The 21,812-nt window shown below is 36.6% G+C and overlaps 1 protein-coding gene across 1 annotated transcript in view; it reads left to right on the top strand.

Annotated features, from left to right (window-relative positions):
* The window catches only part of TTN (titin), a 277,455-nt gene that overhangs the window by 93,123 nt on the left and 162,520 nt on the right, over positions 1-21,812 (top strand). Inside the window, 29 exon segments of the mRNA XM_042949268.1 lie at positions 1,319-1,600; positions 1,716-1,994; positions 2,485-2,772; positions 3,115-3,393; positions 3,506-3,784; positions 3,869-4,147; positions 4,729-5,016; positions 5,146-5,433; positions 5,909-6,199; positions 8,428-8,715; positions 9,314-9,406; positions 9,527-9,812; positions 10,351-10,534; positions 10,978-11,067; positions 11,164-11,431; positions 11,539-11,799; positions 13,403-13,612; positions 13,842-13,919; positions 14,021-14,047; positions 14,517-14,576; positions 14,869-14,952; positions 16,653-16,721; positions 17,704-17,751; positions 18,633-19,037; positions 19,474-19,533; positions 19,943-20,020; positions 20,182-20,259; positions 20,861-20,947; positions 21,183-21,263. Of these exon segments, the coding sequence (XP_042805202.1) occupies positions 1,319-1,600; positions 1,716-1,994; positions 2,485-2,772; positions 3,115-3,393; positions 3,506-3,784; positions 3,869-4,147; positions 4,729-5,016; positions 5,146-5,433; positions 5,909-6,199; positions 8,428-8,715; positions 9,314-9,406; positions 9,527-9,812; positions 10,351-10,534; positions 10,978-11,067; positions 11,164-11,431; positions 11,539-11,799; positions 13,403-13,612; positions 13,842-13,919; positions 14,021-14,047; positions 14,517-14,576; positions 14,869-14,952; positions 16,653-16,721; positions 17,704-17,751; positions 18,633-19,037; positions 19,474-19,533; positions 19,943-20,020; positions 20,182-20,259; positions 20,861-20,947; positions 21,183-21,263 (5,388 nt within the window).

The following is a 21,812-nucleotide window of genomic DNA, read 5'->3' as shown; positions in this document are numbered from 1 at the left end:
CTTTTTTAATGTTTAGTGTGCATCCCATTTCCAAATCCTACCAACTACCATTTTAGACCATTTTTCCTGTGGATTTCATTGAACTTAGAATCCTGGAGAGGGCAAGATATTTGACTCTTTCAGCTTAATGTAAATTCTAGCATATCCCTGCTCTCACTCACCAAAAATACCTCTTATTTAAGAAATGGAAACAACACATTATCACTAGTGTAATTCCTAGCATTGCATGACTTAAGTACTACTAGACCCATACGTTCTATTTTTTTTTTCCAAAAGGTTTTATTTTTAAGTAATCTCTATACTCGATATGGGGCTCGAACTCACAACCCCGAGATCAAGAGTCATATGCTCCACTGACTGAGTCAGTCAGGCACCTCTGGAACATTTTTGTATGAACATCATCTGTTTTTTTTTCCTAAATGTAATTTATTGTCATGTTAGTTAACATACAGTGTATACCATGTGCTCTTGGTTTCAGGAGTAGATTCCCATGATTCATCACTTACAACACTCAGTGCTCATCCCAAGAAATGCCCTTCTCAATATCCATCACCCATCTTCCCCTCCCCACTGTACCCCTCTTTAACCCTCAGTTTGTTCTCTGTATTTAAGTCTTTTATGATTTGCCTCCCTCTGTTTTTGAAACTATTTTTACCCTTCCCTTCCCCCATCGTCTTCTGTTAAGTTTGTCAAATTCCACATATGAGTGAAAACATATGATATCTGTCTTTCTCTGACTGACTTATTTCACTTAGCATAATACCCTCCAGTTCCATCCACGTTGCTGCAAATGGTAGGATTTCATTCTTTCTCGTTGCCAAGTAGTATTCCATTGTATATGTAAACCACATCTTCTTTATTTGTCAGTTGATGGACATTTAGGCTCTTTCTATAATTTGGCTATTGTTGAAAGTGCTGCTATAAACATTGGGGTACATGTGCCCCTATGAATCAGCTGTCTGTATCCATTGGGTAAATTCCTAGTAGTGCTATTGCTGGGTTGTAGGGTAGTTCCATTTTTAATTTTTTGAGGTACCTCCACACTGTTTTCCAGAGCAGTTGCCCTGGTTTGCATTCCCACCAACAGTGCAGGAGGGTTCCCCTTTCTCCACATCCTCACCAGCCTCTGTTGTCTCCTGAGTTGTTCATTTTAGCCACTCTGACTGGTGTGAGGTGGTATCTCAGTGTGGTTTTGATTTGTACTGCCCTGATGATAAGCGATGTTGAGCATCTTTGCATGTGTCTGTTGGCCATCTGAATGTCTCCTTTGGAAAAGTTAGACCTATGCATTTTAAATGACATGCCTCTTTGCCTTCAGCACCACCAAGATTCGTGAAGAAGCTCAGTGATGTTTCTACCATCGTTGGTGAAGAAGTTCAGCTGCAGACTACTATCGAAGGCGCTGAGCCAATTTCAGTGGTGTGGTTCAAAGATAAAGGGGAAATTGTTAGAGAAAGTGACAACATATGGGTTTCTTATTCAGAAAACGTTGCAACCCTACAGTTTGCAAGAGCAGAAACAGCCAATGCTGGGAAGTACACCTGTCAGATCAAAAACGATGCTGGAATGCAAGAGTGCTTTGCCACACTCTCTGTTCTCGGTTAGTACAAATAGAACATTGTCATGAATACAAAATACAGCCTTACTGGTATCCATATTTTCCTTAGTTTTTCAGCTGATTTTAAAATCTGAGTGTAATCTGTATCTCATTCCAGAACCTGCAGCAATTGTGGAAAAGCCGGAATCCATAAGAGTTACCACAGGAGATACCTGTACCTTGGAGTGCACGGTCACTGGCACGCCTGAACTCAGTACTAAGTGGTTTAAGGATGGAAAACAACTGACAAGTGACAGCAAATACAAAATAAGCTTCTTCAACAAAGTATCTGGCCTTAAGATCATTAATGTGGCACCTAGTGACAGTGGCGTATACAGTTTCGAGGTGCAAAACCCCGTTGGCAAAGACAGCTGTACAGCCTCAGTTCAAGTTTCAGGTTGGTTGGTTAGCCTTTTGCCTCAGTGTTATTTTAGTATAGCTCCTGATTTACATATACACGTATGGGAAGCTCCATCTTCTACAGTGTGACCGTGAGTCTTACATCTTCTCCATCAGCAAAATCAGAAGTAACGTACCCATAGAGTTAGAAGAAAACCACATGGAGAAATTTCCACAATTCAGAGTGATTAGAGTAAAACTGAATCCCTGGAGAAGGACAAAGTTTGTCTTTAACTATCACTTATGCTGGAATAATTCACCACACAATAGTTCACAGTGATGAGAGACCAAGATCCTTAACACATCAATCAGTACATCTCACGTTGATTCGTGAGGCTTTTGACTGTGTGAACCCATAGGGAACTCTTTGATACCTTCGCAAAAAAGCCAAGTGGATCTAGGGATATTCCATCAAAAATACAATAATTCTCTTTTCAAATCATGTTCTAACTGATGTCCCTTGTTCGTTTGATTTTTACCACATTCAGACCGAATTGTTCCTCCTGCATTCACGAGAAAATTGAAAGAGACGAATGGTCTGTCTGGTTCCTCAGTTGTAATGGAGTGCAAAGTCTATGGATCACCTCCGATCTCTGTGTCCTGGTTCCATGAAGGAAATGAGATCAGCAGTGGAAGGAAATACCAGTCCACCCTGACAGATAACACTTGTGCTTTAACTGTGAACATGCTGGAAGAATCAGATGCCGGCAACTACACATGTGTAGCTACTAATGTGGCTGGTTCTGACGAATGCAGTGCTCCTTTGACTGTGAGAGGTCAGTTAAAAAGACAGCAAAACAGGGGCACCTGGGTGGCTCAGTTGGTTAAGTGTCTAACCCTTGATCTCAGCTCACATCATGATTTTGCAGTTTGTGAGTTCTAGCCCCACGTTGGGCTCTGCACTGACAGCGTGAAGCCTGCTGGGGATTCTCTCTTTTTCCCCCCTTCTCTCTCTGCCCCTCCCCCACTCATGCTTTCTCTCTCAAAATAAATAAATTTTAAAAATACAGCCAAATAGAGCTGTATTTCATAGTTTGTTAAATTTAGTAAGTATTTTTATCATCAAAGTGGAAAAATATTAAATTGTTTTTGGTATGTGTTTGTGTGTGTTTGTGTAGAACCACCATCTTTTGTTCAGAAACCTGAGGCCATGGATGTTTTAACCGGAGCCAACGTAACTTTCACAAGCATCGTAAAAGGAACACCTCCTTTCAGTGTCAGCTGGTTCAAGGGTAGCACTGAACTAGTACCAGGGGACAGATGTAATGTGTCTCTGGAGGATTCAGTTGCCGAACTGGAGCTGTTTGATGTAGATACAACACAAAGTGGAGAATACACCTGCATAGTTAGTAATGAAGCTGGCAGAACTTCTTGTACAACTCATCTCTATGTAAAAGGTTTGTTGGGCTGCTATTTTGCATTTTTACAATTAGCATACACAAAGTAACAGTTAGGTCTATATCTGAATGTATATCGGTTGATTTCATATTGTCGATCTGTTTTCTATAGCCCCAGCCAAATTTGTGAAGAGGCTCAATGATTACAGCATAGAGAAAGGAAAACCCCTGATTCTAGAGGGCACGTATACCGGAACTCCTCCTATTTCCGTTACATGGAAGAAAAATGGCATAAACATAACTCCTTCTCAGAGGTGTCATATAACCACAACCGAAAAGTCTGCAATCCTGGAAATCCCAAGTAGCATGGTAGAGGACGCAGGACAATACAATTGCTACATCGAAAATGCTTCTGGAAAAGATTCCTGTTCCGCACAAATACTGATACTAGGTTTGTTATCCCACATTCATATCTTCATGTATAAATAATCATCTGGCATGTCTCTTGATGACTATTTATCTCTCCTGCCTGCAGAACCACCGTATTTTGTCAAGCAGTTGGAGCCTGTTAAGGTGACCGTTGGAGATTCTGCCTCTTTACAATGCCAAGTTGCTGGGACCCCTGAAATTGGGGTGTCTTGGTACAAAGGAGATACAAAATTAAGACCTACTACCACCTACAAAATGCATTTTAGGAACAACGTTGCTACACTGGTTTTCAACCAGGTTGACAGTAGTGACAGTGGAGAATATATCTGCAGAGCTGAAAACAGTGTGGGAGAAGTTTCTTCATCAACTTTCCTTACTGTTCAAGGTGATTGCAATATTTTAGAAGTGAATGAATTTGTGTTGCTTTTGAATAAGATTTAAAATACCTGGTGAAGGACTTCCTTCTGCCCAATGCAAAATATTCCACTTGAGAAATTACATCTACAGTTAGTGGCTTACCTTTGTCTATAGGTGGAAGTGAGAAGAGGCCTAAGTGTTTGGTTGGAAGGATCATGGAATCAATTGTCTCTGTAATTAAATCTTTAAGAAAAATGAGTGGCCATATTTTTAAAATTTCACCTCATGAGTATCCCATTCAATAGGCAACAAGGCAGTCCTAACAATAGGAGAATCTGCTGTGTGCCTGGAGATGTACCTTAAGCCAATCAATTTCCCCTCAGGCTTACATGTTTTTGTGCCTAGTATGCATTAGGGTGACCACAGAGTGAAAATTTTGCTCCGAAGGTTTGTATGTTGTTCTTTGCGTCCAAGTTAATTCAAGAGCTGTTAATACCTCTTGATATTTTTGTAGACATACTATTATCTATATAACAATAATTGTGAAAAGAGTATTTGGCAAATTAAAAACATCCAGAAGTGTTCATTATTTTAATTCTGTTCCTACAGAGCAAAAACTTCCACCATCATTTTCTCGGCAATTGCGAGATGTCCAAGAAACAGTTGGACTTCCAGTTGTTTTTGAATGTACCATACATGGATCAGAACCTATCTCAGTGTCTTGGTATAAAGATGGCAAGCCGTTGAAAGATGGCCCAAATGTACAAACATCATTTCTAGATAATGTAGCCACTCTGAATATTTTTAGAACAGATCGGAGCCTTGCAGGCCAGTATTCTTGCACAGCTACAAATCCTATTGGGTCGGCTTCTTCCAGTGCCAGACTCATTCTCACAGGTTTGTGGATTCTTTGACTTCTTTCTATTTCTATAAATAAAATTTCTGTAATCAAAATTAAGGAGAAAACATCACAGTTTCTGTCAAGTGGAGTGGCTATAAAACCTTGCCTTTCTGCTCTGCTTTTAGAGGGGAAGAACCCACCCTTCTTTGACATTCCTGTCGCCCCTGTGGATGCTGTGGTTGGGGAAAGTGCGGACTTTGAGTGCCACGTGACTGGGACACAACCAATAAAAGTCACCTGGGCCAAAGATAACAGAGAGATACGCAGTGGCGGAAACTACCAGATTAGTTACCTGGAAAACAGCGCCCACCTGACAATCCTGAAAGTGGACAAGGGAGACTCCGGGCAGTATACCTGCTATGCTGTGAATGAAGTGGGAAAGGACTCCTGCACGGCTCAACTTAATATAAAAGGTATCATTTATTTCTCATGTGGTCCAACAAAAACATAATCATTTTCTTTCTGTTCTTTCCTAACAGTGCAGTTTCTATCAGGGCAGTGAAATTTAGGACATTTTTAAACAGATGACATAAAAATGTTTAAGAAGAAATGTTTCTCTAGAGAACAAGTGATATTTTAAATTCATATTTTTCTAAAACTATATACATCCTACATAACCCTAAGGCCACCCTCCTCTTTTTATTTTTTACAATTATGTGGTTCTGGAGACAGTTGTAAGTTATTTTCATCATCTATCCCATAAATGAGAGAACAGTTTAGAATAAGTTTGTGGAGGGGGCTGAAATTTTAGGAACATACACTGATTTGGTGTATTTAGTTGGTCAGCATTAACTTTTAACGTAAAATATGACTCCTTTTTCCTGAAAAGCCTCACATCGATAACCTGCTCCTGGCTTCCATTTCATATATCATTGCAATTTCTTACAGAGCGGCTCATTCCACCAAGTTTCACTAAAAAACTCTCAGAGACAGTTGAAGAAACAGAAGGGAATTCTTTCAAGCTTGAGGGCCGTGTTGCTGGCTCCCAGCCTATAATGGTTGCATGGTACAAGAATAATATAGAGATACATCCAACTTCTAACTGTGAAATTACGTTCAAGAACAACATACTCCTGCTGCACGTCAAGAAGGCGGGCATGGGTGATGCTGGTTTGTACACATGCAAAGTGTCGAATGATGCAGGCTCTGCTCTGTGTACATCTTCGATTGTCATCAAAGGTTAGTTATCCTTGCACCCCCAAGCCTCCTGTGTTCTTCTTTATTGCCCATTAGATATTCCTGTGCATTTCTTCTGACATATGCATTTCTTCTTTACATCTGTTGACCAAGTAAGTTATAACAGATACATGTACAGTTGACCCTTAACAAATGGAGGTTACGAGCCCTGACAAATCCCTGTATAACTTTCGACTTCTCCAAAACTTTACTAATAGGGGACTGTTGACTGGAAGCCTTACCGATAACATCAACAGTTGATTAACATAATTTTATGTTATGTATTATATGTTATATTCTTACAGTACAGTAAGCTAGAGAAGAGAAAAAAATCTGCCGGTAAGGAGACACACGCCATTCAAACCCATGTTGTTCAAAGGCCAACTATAAATATGCATTATGTAATTGGCACACCATAATTCCACATATATTTACTTAAAATATATTACTATTTGTAATTTACATGGCCAGCAAAGTAGGTGTCCTATACTCAAGGGACTAAAATCTTAGCTTGTAGATCATATCCCACAATTCTCTCCAGCAGCTAGAATTAATTCCAAGTCTACTTGGAAATTCATGTGCAAGTGGTATATGGATTTTTATGAAGCATATTTGTTTCAAAAACTTCTTAAATTTTCATCATTGAAAATTGCATTAGCTTTGCTCATTTCTAGTTATATCACACTCTAAAACATTCTCTTTTCCATTGCTAAAGGATTATTGTTTGACATATATTGCCCAAAGCTTTTAGCCTGTAAATGAATATTAATCCCAGACAAAAGAGTAAAATTTGCTTGAAAAGGAAAAAAAAAAAGATGACTTAAAAGATGCTGCATATCGTTATGGAAGATGTATTTAAATATACACTCATAGCTTGAGGCAAAGAAGTAGAGTGTATCATTTAAGGAGGTCTTTTTCATCTGATCCTCTGACCATAATGGCTTCATCCAGATGAGTCTGATGTAGAATCATCAAAATCACTTTACAAGCCAACTTCCTAGAGTAGCTGGGAGTTTGATTACCAGCTCTGATGACACAGCATGCCATTTCAGGGTGCGTGCACAAGTAATAGGTTAATATCACTAATAGGCTAATATCATTGAGTTGTCTTAACTTAAAATACACTCATTGAACAGAACTTAAGTGCATTTAGTTTTAAAATATGTTTAATAAAACAAAAAAAATGTATCCTTAGCAGTGTCTTATGTTTATGATTTGTATCCCTGGTGGTTATTAAGTAGATAAGTACTTTCTATAGAATTCAGAGGCTATTTCTTTGTAGAAATAAAAAATTTTTTATGTAGACGTCAGAAGTTTTAATCATTACAATCATGAATATTGCCTTATTTTAATATTTCTCAGAATCACTGAATAAAATCATTATATAACACTGAGTTGGACATGGCATTCCTATCACGTTACTTGTGTATTCTTCATTGGTTTTCAGTTGACTGAGCTTCAGCTGCTGTTTCCTTTGGGCAAAGACTGGATTTTAAACGCTACTATAGCTGCATTTAACAACTAAAGATAAAAGTCACAGATAATCACGTATTACGATATGGGCTCATGGATTACTAAAATGTTGGCTTTCCTTCCCAGAGGACAGCAAGAACTGCTCCTCTAGATGAGGAGAGTTCCCCAGTAGGCCCTTAGTCTTTAGGATTTGGCAAAAATGCAGATATATGCAGGTTTGAGAGAATCAATTGTGTGCTATATGGCACAGAAGTTTATAGGAACTGCCAGTTGCAATGTTTGCAGTGCTTAATCAGGACACAGATGCTTACATGATTTATGAGCAACACGGCATCTAGTCTTTGCTTATTTTTAAACCTTTGTCTTTAAAAAAAAATCTAACAAATGTAGCTGTTGCCTTCAGAGAGTAATCAACCTTGATTCAGTTCTTGGTTCAGTTCTACTACCACAACCAGTATTGCCTGTTAGAGGCAAAACTTATTTCTTTGCTGGAATTCAATTTTTTTTTTTGGCTTTTATGTTCCTTTTATGTTTAAAAATAGCCCCTGGGATGCCTGGGTGGCTCAGTTGTATAAGCATCTTACTCTTGATTTCGGCTCTGGTCATGATCTCATGGTTTGTGAGTTCGAGCCCTGCATCAGGCTCTGCACTAAAAGTGTGGAGCCTGCTTGGGCTTCTCTCTCTCCCTCTCTCTGCCCCTCCCCTCCCTCTCAAAAATATATAAATAAACATTTTTTTAAATATCTTTTCAATTCCAGAACCTAAGAAAGCGCCTGTGTTTGATCAGCACCTTACTCCAGTAACAGCAAGTGAGGGAGAATTTGTGCAGCTCAGTTGCCATGTTCATGGATCAGAGCCGATCAGGATCCAGTGGCTGAAGGCTGGAAGGGAAATAAAGCCTTCAGACAGATGCAGCTTCAGCTTTGCTAATGGCACCGCAGTACTGGAACTTAAGGACGTGACTAAAGCAGATTCAGGAGATTATGTGTGTAAAGCTTCAAATGTGGCTGGAAGTGACACTTCAAAATCAAAAGTGACCATTAAAGGTACAGATACCTCCAAAGTATTATTCAGACCAAGTCAATGACTGGTCACATTTATTTTCTTATTACAACTTAAATAAGAATGGAATTCAATTTTTAGAAACATCAGTTCTTGCTCACTTGCAGTTATAGCCCCCTTATTATGACTGAAGTATTAGAGAATTCAATGAAAATGATTTCAACACAAATTGTCTGAAATTACCCCAAGTTCACCATCCTCTTTCTTGTACCTTTTTTACTGTATCCAAGAATGTATAATTAAGTTCCAAAAATTATGCTATAATAATGTAACATGAAGTAGTCTGATGTCATAGTCCTGGAGGAAATCTATATAATAAAGCCAAGCATAGAAATACAAAATTTGATACTGATATTATAATTGTCATTCAACCTGTATGTGAGAGCTATAACTAGTTATACTAGTTATAAGTGCTTATAAAATTGCTGTATCTCCCATAAGTCACTCTTATACTCTCATTAGAGTCCTAGAGTGAATGATATCTTTGACATGGCCAAATTCCTAAAGCTTATTTTACAACGGAATCATCTATTCCAATTTTAACGTAATTGTAATAACAAAACATGTAAATATGTCTTTCAGACAAACCAGCCGCAGTCCCTGTGGCTAAGAAAGCAGCAGTAGATGGGAAACTCTTCTTCGTGTCAGAACCTCAGAGTATCAGAGTTGTAGAAAGTAAGTTCTTGGGAAAAGTGCATTGTTGTCTACCCTGTACATTTTGCCACCAATTTAAATCTGCAAGAACTGATTTGGGAAAATTAAGGTCTTTATTCATTTGCTTTCATTCTTCCTTAGAAACCACTGCAACATTCATTGCAAAAGTTGGAGGTGATCCAATTCCAAATGTTAAATGGACAAAAGGGAAATGGAGACAACTGAACCAAGGGGGTCGCATTTTTATCCACCAGAAAGGCGATGAAGCAAAGTTGGAGATTAGAGACACCACAAAAACGGATTCTGGATTGTATAGATGTGTCGCATTTAATAAACATGGTGAAATTGAAAGTAATGTTAACCTACAGGTGGATGAAAGGAAGAAACAAGAGAAGATTGAAGGAGATCTTAGAGCAATGCTGAAAAAGTAAGTTCAATTAAAAAAAACAAACAAACATGCACAGTAAATTTCCATTCACAGAAGAGATCTCTCAAGAGGTATGGACCATTCCCTCCAAGATTCAGATCATGTAAGAACATAAGCACACAGACATTCTCACAAAAACATACAAGTAAACATCCAGTATTTGGGCATAAGTTAGTGGCTCATTAAGATCAATTTCTGAATGATCATGAGAAAGTTTTGAGAATGAAGTGAAGTTTTATTAAAATTTTGAACAAAGGAAATGGTCTACAGAGAAGTGTGTATGCATCTAGATATGAAATTTTTATTTCTATGTATTATTTCTCATGTTCTGAATTGTTTTCTAGAGCCAAAGTCAGATGTTTAACCGACTGAGCCACCCAGGTGCCCCTGAAAGACTAATATTTCTTGAATAAAGGACATAGCACTATGTCTTTGTGAAGGGGAAAAGAACCTTACTGACATTTATAATCTTTAAATGATAGGCAATTCAAAATAAGTAGAAGACAGGTGATTTATGTGTATTTCTGATTTCATTTAGGACTCCAATCTTAAAGAAAGGACCTGGAGAAGAAGAGGAAATTGATATCATGGAACTTCTCAAAAACGTTGATCCTAAAGAATATGAAAAATATGCCCGGATGTATGGAATCACTGACTTCCGGGGTCTTCTTCAAGCATTTGAAATACTAAAGCAAAGTCAAGAAGAAGAGACCCATAGATTGGTATGCCCTTTTGTATATAGCATCATCTTAAACATTTATATTTGGGGGGTGCCTGGGTGGCTCAGTCGTTTGAGCTTCCGACTTCAGCTCAGGTCATGATCTCGCGGTTGACGAGTTTGAGCCCCGCATGGGGCTCTGTGCTGACAGCTCAGAGCCTGGAGCCTGCTTCAGATTCTGTGTGCGTGTGTCTCTCTCTCTGCCCCTCCCCCACTCATGCTCTGTCTCTCTCTGTCTCAAAAATAAAATAAACATTAAAAAATATATATTTAAAAAATTATATTTGAAACATCTAATATATCCCCTTTGAATTTCCAGAGCCCTACAACTGTATAAGATCACTTAGTATAACCTAAACAGCATCAAGAGTGGAAGCTGAGTAGAATCATGTATCCTCGAATTCACATTTTTTTCCATATGTAATACTTACACTTTTTCCTCCTCAGGAAATTGAGGAAATAGAGAAGTCAGAGAAGGATGAAAAGGAATTTGAGGAACTTGTATCATTTATTCAGCAAAGGCTGTCACAGACAGAGGTAAAATGAGTTATGATGATAATACAGTGAACAGGTTATTATTCAGGATTATAAGGAAAGGAGTGACTAACATGTGTCAATTCTTTATTCTCCTAGCCTGTCACTCTGATCAAGGATATTGAGAATCAGACAGTTTTGAAAGATGATGATGCTGTGTTTGAAATTGACATTAAGATTAATTATCCAGAGATCAAGCTTTCATGGTACAAAGGGACTGAAAAACTGGAACCCAGTGATAAATTTGAAATAAGTATTGATGGTGATCGACATACACTCAGAGTCAAAAACTGTCAACTTAAAGATCAGGGCAATTATAGACTGGTGTGTGGTCCACACATCGCTAGTGCTAAACTAACTGTAATTGGTAAGTAAAAATCATCGTATTAAAAAAAAAAACTTGTGAGATTAATTCACTATTGAGCACATCTGCATGTGGTATTGAACAAAATGTTTTTTGTATCATTCCAACAGAGCCTGCTTGGGAGCGGCATCTTCAGGATGTTACTTTGAAAGAAGGCCAGACGTGCACCATGACATGCCAGTTTTCTGTGCCAAACGTAAAATCTGAATGGTTCAGAAATGGCAGAATCCTTAAACCCCAAGGTAGACATAAGACAGAAGTGGAACACAAAGTGCATAAACTGACCATTGCTGACGTGCGAGCAGAAGACCAGGGCAAGTACACCTGCAAATATGAAGACCTCGAAACTTCAGCAGAGCTCAGAATTGAAGGTGGGTGAAAGAGTATGGCTGGACTTCTTTCAGCACAGGTCATTGGCAGCCGTATGGGACCCCTGCTGCTTGCTGTCACCCTGCCATTGCGCATATTCCAAAGTGCTTGTGTTCTCATTTCCCAACACGTACTCACAGCATTCACTCACATCTCAAAATTCACATGAAGCCAAAAGGGAAATAGTCACACAAATGCCAATTCCTTTGCGTAGTTTTGGATCAAAGGCGGATACCAGTCTAAACTAAGACATGACTTTCTAACAGTTATTTAAATTCTAAATAATTCTGCAAAATTCAACAAGTCTTTATAATTTTACCAGTTTCCATAATTCTCACATCTGTGATTCTTATTCTAAGAAAGAAATCACAGAAATGACCAGATTTCATAGCTGTATCTAAAAGATCTTGGCTATGAGTTGATGTTTTGTTTATAGAAATTAATTTGAATCTACCTATTAGATAAAATTAACAACATATGGGGTGTGTGATTAGCAGCTATTTTTCAAAAATAATTATTTCATGTGAGGATTATATTCCAATCTTCTAAATCTCTGAAATAAAGTGAAATCTGAGGATTTAGGAGCAGCACTATTCATTTCCCAATCCTCTGACTATATGCACTATCTGAAGACACCCTGGGGTTATTTTGAGCAACATTTTGGCTATAATGATAGCATCTACTTCCAGTTGATGCCCACTTATAGTTGTTGAAATACAACTATATGACTTTTCAATTTCTCTGACTTGCTTTAAATGGGTATTAATGCCTGGTTGTATTTTAAAGCTCAAAAAATTTTCTTATTTTCAATTTAAAGGATCCAGTTGAAACCACTTATCATTTTTTAAATAATTGCATTCTTATATGATCCCTCAAAAAAAAAAAAAAAAGAAAAGAAAAGCTCACCAGAGTACTTATGATGCCGAAGATGTTCTTGATACTATTATACATTGAATTCCAGACTTCCGAATAAAATTTTGCAGAAGGACCGCCTACTCCAGCCCATTCTCCTACTAACCATGCCTGCAATTCCCATGGATTGACTCCTTTGTGTATGTCCACAGGTGCTTACAAGCAGGTTTCAGAATCTGATAAATGAATCTTGTGAAATTTTAAAGTCCAGACTTCCTACTGAGTTTACATTATTTCACAAGGAAAGTTATAACATAGTAGATAATAAACAATTCTAGGTCCTGAATAGCAAGATTATTTTTACAGAAGATAGAATTTCAAAGGAGAATAAATTACAGAGTAAAGTTAAGTTTATGTTCCCTTTATTTTGAACCCAAACTTCACTAACATTTTAAAGTTTAATTTGACTTTTGGGTTATAAGCACCTTTGACTGTTGCCTTTGTGCAAATATTTTAAGGACTCTCAGGGATTTCTTTATACTTTCCTACACTGGTCTTGAAGGAATACACTTAAGTATTGGGATAATTTTTTGTTACTGATGCAGACAAGAGCTCTTTCTTTTTTGTTTTACATTTTCGGCCTTTGTTATATTCCAATTGGAGACAAAGATGGAGAGTTTAACTGTCTGAGGAGAAAGGAGACTACAAAAACTTCCTCCCTGTACAATCTAACTTTGACTCCTCTTTGTGCAGCTGAACCAATTCAGTTTACGAAACGCATACAGAACATTGTGGTGAGTGAGCATCAGTCTGCCACCTTCGAATGTGAAGTGTCCTTTGATGATGCCATTGTAACATGGTATAAAGGACCAACAGAACTGACTGAGAGCCAGAAATACAACTTCAGGAATGATGGTCGCTGCCATTATATGACCATCCACAATGTGACCCCAGATGATGAAGGTAATTCAGTTCACAGGGTCCTCGTGAATATATCATTTAAATCTTGTCCGTTTTATATACTTGTACCCAAATTCACACTTACACTCTGTAATTTTATATAGAATACTATTTAAGGAAAGAGAATTATATATAAATATACATAAATAAATTCAAATTAAATCCTGTATTTAAATAAAGAAGGGTAATTTACAAACACAAGAAAACAAAGTTTGATGATTCTTCTCCTTAGGTGTCTATTCGGTAATTGCTCGACTGGAACCAAGAGGTGAAGCCAGAAGCACAGCAGAACTGTACCTAACAACTAAAGGTCAGAAAACACCACATGAAAGTCACACTGCAATCTTTGAAACAAAGAAGGCTGCCCAGATGATTCTAAATACAAAAATGTCATTTTTTTTTTCTTTGCAGAAATCAAACTTGAGATGAAGCCTCCTGGTAAGTTAAAAAAAAAAAAGAAAGAAAGAAAGAAAAGAAAAGAAATCAACCCTTGTTCACCATATATTCAACATAATTTTGTAAATGATAGAAGCCAAACTGAAAAGTCTAAAAATATTGTTTATTTTTTTAGTCCAATATTATTCAGTAAAATTATTTTCAGGAAATAAGATAAATGTTAGGCTTTGTGAGCTTGGGAAATTAGAGATAATAAGGTCTCATTTAGCTGGTATCTAGGATCATGCCAAAACTGTGTGGCCATAGAACAAAACCAGTTTTCACAGGGAATCAACCTGCCTATGTGGTTACTTACAAAAGAATTCTAATATCTCTCTATATTAGATCCTATATACAGGTGTCTGTAGATTAGATTCTGCTGTTGGAAATGCCTGACAAACACATCTTAGTTATCTAATAAATATGTGTTGTTTCAATCCCTCGATGCTGATCATTAAATGTTCCTTTTCAGATATTCCTGACTCCAGGGTTCCAATCCCAACCATGCCTATCAGAGCAGTCCCTCCAGAAGGTAAGACCCAACACCACGACACCTGGGCTTGCAGCAACAATTTTCTACCATTAGGAAATTAGCGATGCCAAACCACAGCAGAAAGCCAGAACACATCATATTCTTCACTGTATATTTAAAAATCAAAACAGAAGAGTAGTAACAATTATAAATATATGCTATTTTTATTTTCTCTGGTTGATTAATTTGTAGTATAACACCTTTGAGTACTGAAAGTAATGAATCAGACTTTTCATTATACTTCACACCAAATAAAAAACCAAACCATGATGATGGCATTTCTTTTCTTCAGAAATCCCTCCTATGGCTGTTCCTCCTATTCCTCTGTTGCTACCAACACCTGAAGAAAAGAAACCACCAGCAAAACGCATTGAAGGTATTTTATGTTATCTACCTAAATGTCAAAGTATATGATTAATTATTGCAGACCTGGAAAATGTTGTCAAATGCAACATGTTGGCCCTCTAGTGGTCAACAGGTTGAATTGCCTTTCAAAATGTAAATTACTTGCTTTCAATACTTTAAATATGTGTAAGACAGACATATGATTAAAACTATGAAAATAACCATGAAACCAAATGCAATGCTTGATATTAAAATATTTTATCTTAATGGAATCACTTAAACATTAATGGCAAATTGATTTCATGTTTCTTATTATATATGTGTATATATATATGTACAATATATTTTATATAGTATATGTATGTATACATATATACACATGTATATATGTATATGTATATATACACGTGTATGTATATATATGTATATGTATATATACACGTGTATACATGTGTATGTATGTGTGTGTGTGTGTGTGTGTGTATATATATATATATATATATATATATATATATATATATATATATAATGGAATTAATTTCTAGTGAAGTTCCTGGGGATAACCCATACTAGTTTATGGTCATGTTGCAAATTATAGTTTGTATTTTTTTCTCAATTACAATGTTAATGCCTTTTTAAAATTTGCTGTTTTGTTACAAAAATATGACTTAGAACATCTTTGATATATTTGATTTCTTTTTTCCTTAGCTAAGGAATGAGTTAACCGATAAAGAGCTCTTGAGTATGTCAGGGAATTTCCCTTTACAAATACTTCAATAGACAAATTATGCTATTTGTCCCCCAAGCTATTCAAGTAAATCAGTCAGCAGACTTCCTGGGACTTTCTAGAGTTCTGAAAGTTGAGAATTGCTGTCAGAATTCTCGCATCAGGAAAAAATTCTGCATGTCAAAACCAGATATTTCCATAGTCAGATTTTTGTGTAGCATTTTCCAGGGTTTGGCATGCTAGTCCCCTAATATCTGCTACCATTGGTGCCAAGAGGTTGAGCTAGTTTTCAGCCAGCCTCAGGGAAGCTATAGTAGACAAACAAAAAATGAAAAACTTCCAGTTATGTGATGAATACATCTCAATAACAAAAGCATTTTTATAACTTATATGAATAGTTAAGTATATTTCATCTACTTCTGAGAGCAAAGAAGAACAAGAATTAAAAATCATAAATTTCCATTTACATGTGTTGTCAGGAATAATAATCATATCTTAATGAATGAGTCTTGGAATGATACTGTCAACATGGCTAAGTTTGACTACCCACTAAAATATGAGACCTTATTTTAAAAGTTAAAAACTGTGCTATTCATGAATATCAAAAGCTGTAATCAAGTTATGAGTAAGGGCCATGATCAAAGTATAATGTCAGCAACAACAAAGAATACTTCTACGGTATCATAGATGGGACTTTTAATTTTACTAATTCGCTTGTTCTTTCTGACAAATTTAAAGTGCTCTTATCTAAGTGAAACAAAGTGAAAATGTGGACCTTTTCTATTTATGGTATCACAGGTTCATGGGCTCAGTGTTTTGAAAACTTGAACTGTAGACAGGCATAAAATCACCCTACATATTCTATCTCCATCCAAAAAACATTTTCTGCATTCTAGCACAAGACCTTTCTGAAACAAGGTATCTTGCAATAATGTTGCAAGATCTCATTACCATCAAAGCCTGGAAACATTTTACTTGTTTACCTCTGACATTCTTTTTTTTAGTGACCAAAAAAGCTGTGAAGAAAGATGCCAAAAAAGTTGTTGCAAAGCCCAAAGAAGAGGCACCTACAGGTATTATAATTAGTTAATCAAAATTGAATGTTACTGCTTTTCTCCTGGTTAACAATTTTAAATGCCAAATAGTGGAGGCTGAGGAAGGTAAGAGTTTGAATTCACAAAATGGAACCTCTGCCTTCCCTCACTCACGCCCTCTTCTTAAACTCAGTCCTCACTTTCTTTTCGTCAACTTTCTACTTTCTCCTTTTTTTCTTCCCTGTCCACCTGTGCCTGTGTCTGTCCATGGCACACAGCGGTAGCACCAGAGCTCTTGTTATCTCTGGATGGCACCTCCAGTCCCATGGCTGCTCTGGATTCAGTTGTACCAATAGAAGGCCAAGGACTGATGCTAATTTCAGTGGCTGTTCCAGCCCAACTCACAACCCTTCCTGGCTCATCTTGCTGCCAGTCCCTGAAGAAAAATAAAACACTTTTTGAAGGAGGATCAATTCAATTACTTCCATTTGTACTAAATCCTGGAAGTGTTTTAGGAGGGAGACTAGATAACTAAATTGAAGCAAATAGTTTTACCTATTTAACCAAGATTAGAGTAAGGAAGTCCTCCTGAAGGAAGGAGAGTCCAGGAGCACAAGGCACCATTCCCAGAGATGTTTCCCTGAGTGATCATTTGTGAAACATTATGGTATAAGAGGAAGCTCAAAAAGTGTGGATATTTTCTCAACTTCATAGTTAACCACTGAAAAAATGAAACACGCCTTATTTTCTGGCATTAGACTTATTGAATAATCTCTTCATGTTTCATGTTCATTGAAATTGTTTTAAATCGACCTAAACTAGAATCAGAGCTCAGCCTTTCCCCATTTTTGTTAATATGGCATTGCCTAGCAATTCCGGTGGGCTAAATTTGGAAATTATAAAGGCATTTAGTCTAGTAGTCACAGATAGTACAAATGACTAACAAAGCACAGAGGATTAGTAAACATTAAATAATGCATAATCTAAAGATAAACGTATTTTCTATTCTTTTAAATCCCAGAGGTTGCCAAGAAGCCCCTGCCTCCTACTGCCTTAATTCCGGCAAAAGGTAAATGAAACGATATTGTTAAATATTTTTATTTACTCCTGAGATTTGCATCTCTGCTCTGGATTCTTTTTTTAAATATGAGGCTTCTAGTTGATCGTAAAGTTGTGGCATCTCCTCTGCCATATTCAAATTAGTACTAGAAATGACGGTTTCCTATTGCTCCAATCCCAGAAAGGGAATCAGAGGCGATGTTGATGCAGGCAGCCTCAGTGGAAACAGCAGTGGTGAGGGGTGGAAAGGGAGGCAGCATCCTTATTGTTTTACTTGTAGTTAACACAAGTACTAGGGATCACGTAAACAATGTTAGCCTTCATTTTTTTTAAGCTGTTGTTATAAAAACAACTATTTGACTTGGTTACATAATTTTAAGTATCATCTTTACAAAACTGATAAGAGAGTCATATTCAACTATCAGAAATGTAGCTTTAAAATTAGAAATGTTTCTGAAAGAATAATTAGAAACTTAAATAGAGGTTAACATTAAATATAAATTCCATTAAATGATCAAATGTTAAAATATCCTTGTGGGAAACCAGGGGCTTCGCAAACTGGAGGTCCTTTAGAACAATGGAGGGTGTGTCCATTTGATATTTACTGAATGCTGTTTTGTTCACACTGGAAAAATCCTCAAATTAAGAGTAGAGTGCACCTTGATACTCTTTATTGTGTTCCATAGTCAACAAAAATTTAAATGGATTCAACACACAGAAAATATGACAAATTATCGACATAACGCTGAGATCCAAACACTGATACTGTTTGACAACAGGCTTTGGTTTATGAAGTAATTGGATATGGATATAATTATGGGTAATGGATATAATTAATATGCTAATATTGTCATTTGATGTATCATTCATTCATTCATTCATTCATTTTAGCTCCTGAAATCATCGATGTATCCTCCAAGGCGGAAGAAGTGAAGATAAAAACCATAACCAGAAAGAAAGAGGTTCAGAAAGAAAAAGAAGCTGTGTATGAGAAAAAGCGTGCCGTCTATGAGGAGAAGAGAGTTTTCATTGAATCTTTGGAAGAACCTTACGACGAACTAGAAGTGGAACCATACACGGAGCCATTTGAAGAACCTTATTATGAAGAACCAGATGAAGATTATGAGGAGACCAAGGTAGAAGCTAAAAGGGAGGTTCATGAGGAATGGGAAGAAGATTTCGAGGAAGGCCAGGAATACTATGAAAGGGAAGAAGGTTATGACGAAGGGGAAGAAGAGTGGGAAGAAACTTACCAAGAGAAAGAAGTAATTCAAGTGCAAAAGGAGGTTTCCGAAGGTATGTATCAACTGGGCGCCTTTTGTTCTCTTTCTTCTCAGTTCCTCGTATTTTCAATGTTGTTACCCTGATCTGTAATGGATATGAAATCAATGAAGTGATCATTTAGGTCTTAAGGTTAGAAATTTTTAGAAACTTAATCTTTAAGTTTCTGTAATTATTTTCAGGCTTTGACATTATAAGTGGAAACATTCAGTCCTATTACCGAATTACGAGTGCTATTTTCTAATGCAGAAATTCAGGGTTTACTCCCACTACCTTGCTGCATCTCTGCTTGATCCTGCTTCGAAATCCAGCTGCAAGGGATCGTGTTTCCAATATCGATCCCAAACACAATACTTTCCATGATTATATATTCTGATTTCCTTTGCAATTGATACAAACTACTAGAACTCACCTATTTAAGCATCCCTTCTTATTCCTGTTTTTGTTAAAGAATCCCGTGAGAGAAAAGTTCCAGCAAAAGTGCCTGAAAAGAAAGCACCGCCTCCAAAAGGTATGTAATTGGAATTATTTAAGTAGATCAGAGCATCAACATCATTATCATGGCTTGTTTGGCAAAGATGTATAAACCACCAGTTCAATCCAATAGGCACAACTTCTTCTCTAAGCTTTATTGTATCAACGAATTTTTTTCCTAAGAATATCTAATTTATTTAATGCAAAATTTAAAAAGATCATAAAAAGATTATTATGATAAATATTTTTAAAAATAACCAAAATATTTGAAGTACAGAACCTTGTACTTAAAGTTCAGAGTACCAAACTTGTTTCTTTCTTTAAAATTATATACATATTATATATGCATGTAAACATATATACATACATATATGGATACATAGGGAGAAAGAGAGAATTTTAATAGAAATTCTAAAAGTACTGCAATTTCTTTAAAATGCTTGCAGTTATAAAGAAGCCAGTAGTTGAAAAAATTGAAAAGACTTCTCGAAGAATGGAGGAGGAGAAAGTTCAAGTTACCAAAGGTATTATGATTTAAAACATTTCTAGTACCATGTACACACGTCGTCTGTTTACTGATGTATGTTCCCGTGTTAGTTATTTATATAATCATCTAAAGTATTTTTAAATTTTGTGCAAAGCAGTATTCTTCACAATACAAATATATCTGTACATATTTTTTAAGTACCCGAAGTTTCAAAGAAGATTGTTCCACAAAAACCTTCTCGGACTCCAGTGCAGGAAGAAGTAATTGAAGTGAAAGGTATACATCTTTGTCTTTCCAGCTACAAGTTTTAAACATTTTTATTTATGTCTATGGATATGTGTACATATATTACTAAACAATTCACAAACCTGAAACTACCAACATGAAGACATGTTTATACAGTATATATTTTATGTCGAGTTGCACATAACGCATAATTTAAGGAAATAATAACATTCCCTTTGTTTCTAATTTTGCTTTAAAATTACATAATTTTTTTTAATCTAAGGAAGGCTTTGTTTAATGAATAGTCTTCTAACTTTACTATGCAATGCATCCCATTGCATATAATATTCCCCATCCTCTTGTTCATGTGAAGAAACCGTAATGGATTTGGAAAAGCACCACATTTTGTGTGAAGAAGTTGTGTCTATTTGATTCCCACTTAATAATGTTTGGTAAAGGCTGCATGGGTTGTTTGTCCTTATATATCAAAACATGATTTGTTTTCTTGTCAATACTGACTTTATTCTCAAGCTCTCATATTAACCCATTCATTCTGTATCTAAAGACTTACACAGAGTATGTAATCTATGTATTTGATCTGGTATCTTGTCTTAGAAAAACAAATACTAAATGTGAAATGCTCTCTTTGAAGTCCCAGCTGTGCATACAAAGAAGATGGTTATTTCAGAAGAAGAGATGTTCTTTGCTTCTCACACAGAGGAGGAAGTGTCAGTCACAGGTATAAGGCACATTTGAATTTGGGGGCTCAGATGGAAGGGCGTCAGATGAATTTTTATCCCTCTTCTTCTTACCTAACTTGTGATTCTATAGGCATCTCTGTCTCCTTGTAGCTCTCTGTCATCTTCTTATTGCACATTGTCTCTGTTTTAATTCGTATTTCAATATTCTTTGTAAATTATAATTACCACCCACAATATGGCACACCAGTAATTAAAATGTACATTTTTTTAAAGTCCCTGAGGTACAAAGGAAAACTGTTACTGAAGAGAAAATTCATGTTGCTGTTTCCAAAAAGACTGAGCCTCCACCTAAAGGTATTAGTGATTCCTTCTAAGTTTAAAATCTTTTAAAATTTCCATAGCAGATCCAAGCATCTGGATATGTTAATATTGCATAATGGATTTGGTCACACGGTCAGCAGACCTATGGCCACTGTGTACAATGGACATTACAGGGGGATGGGAGACCATGAGGAGCACACAGGAGAGAGGAATGAACATAAATGGAAACTCTGTTCTCTGCTTCAGAGACCTTACAATCTAGCGACCAGCCTTTTGGAAATAGAGATTTGATGTCCTGGAGCCAGCTCAGGCCAACTCCCCCAGAGCTGATGGTTAAGTTTCAGGGATGCTGCGACCCAGTGTGCAATACCTCCATGACTAAAAGTTAAACTATATGAACTTACAATTAAACAAATTATATTAAAAACCATGATCATAGTTAAAACTCTCTGCTTCCACTTTGACTGCACTTTATTATTATTATCTCTGTTTCTGAGGTTGTTTCCATCTATTGTGCCTACGTAGTCGAAGTACTGAATTGCGGTGGGCAACTGCACATCTCTTCCCAACTCCATGACAATG

Source organism: Panthera leo, chromosome C1 (genome assembly GCF_018350215.1).
Source record: "Panthera leo isolate Ple1 chromosome C1, P.leo_Ple1_pat1.1, whole genome shotgun sequence".
Taxonomy (NCBI): Eukaryota; Metazoa; Chordata; class Mammalia; order Carnivora; family Felidae; genus Panthera; species Panthera leo.
This window is presented reverse-complemented; position numbering and strand designations above follow the sequence as displayed.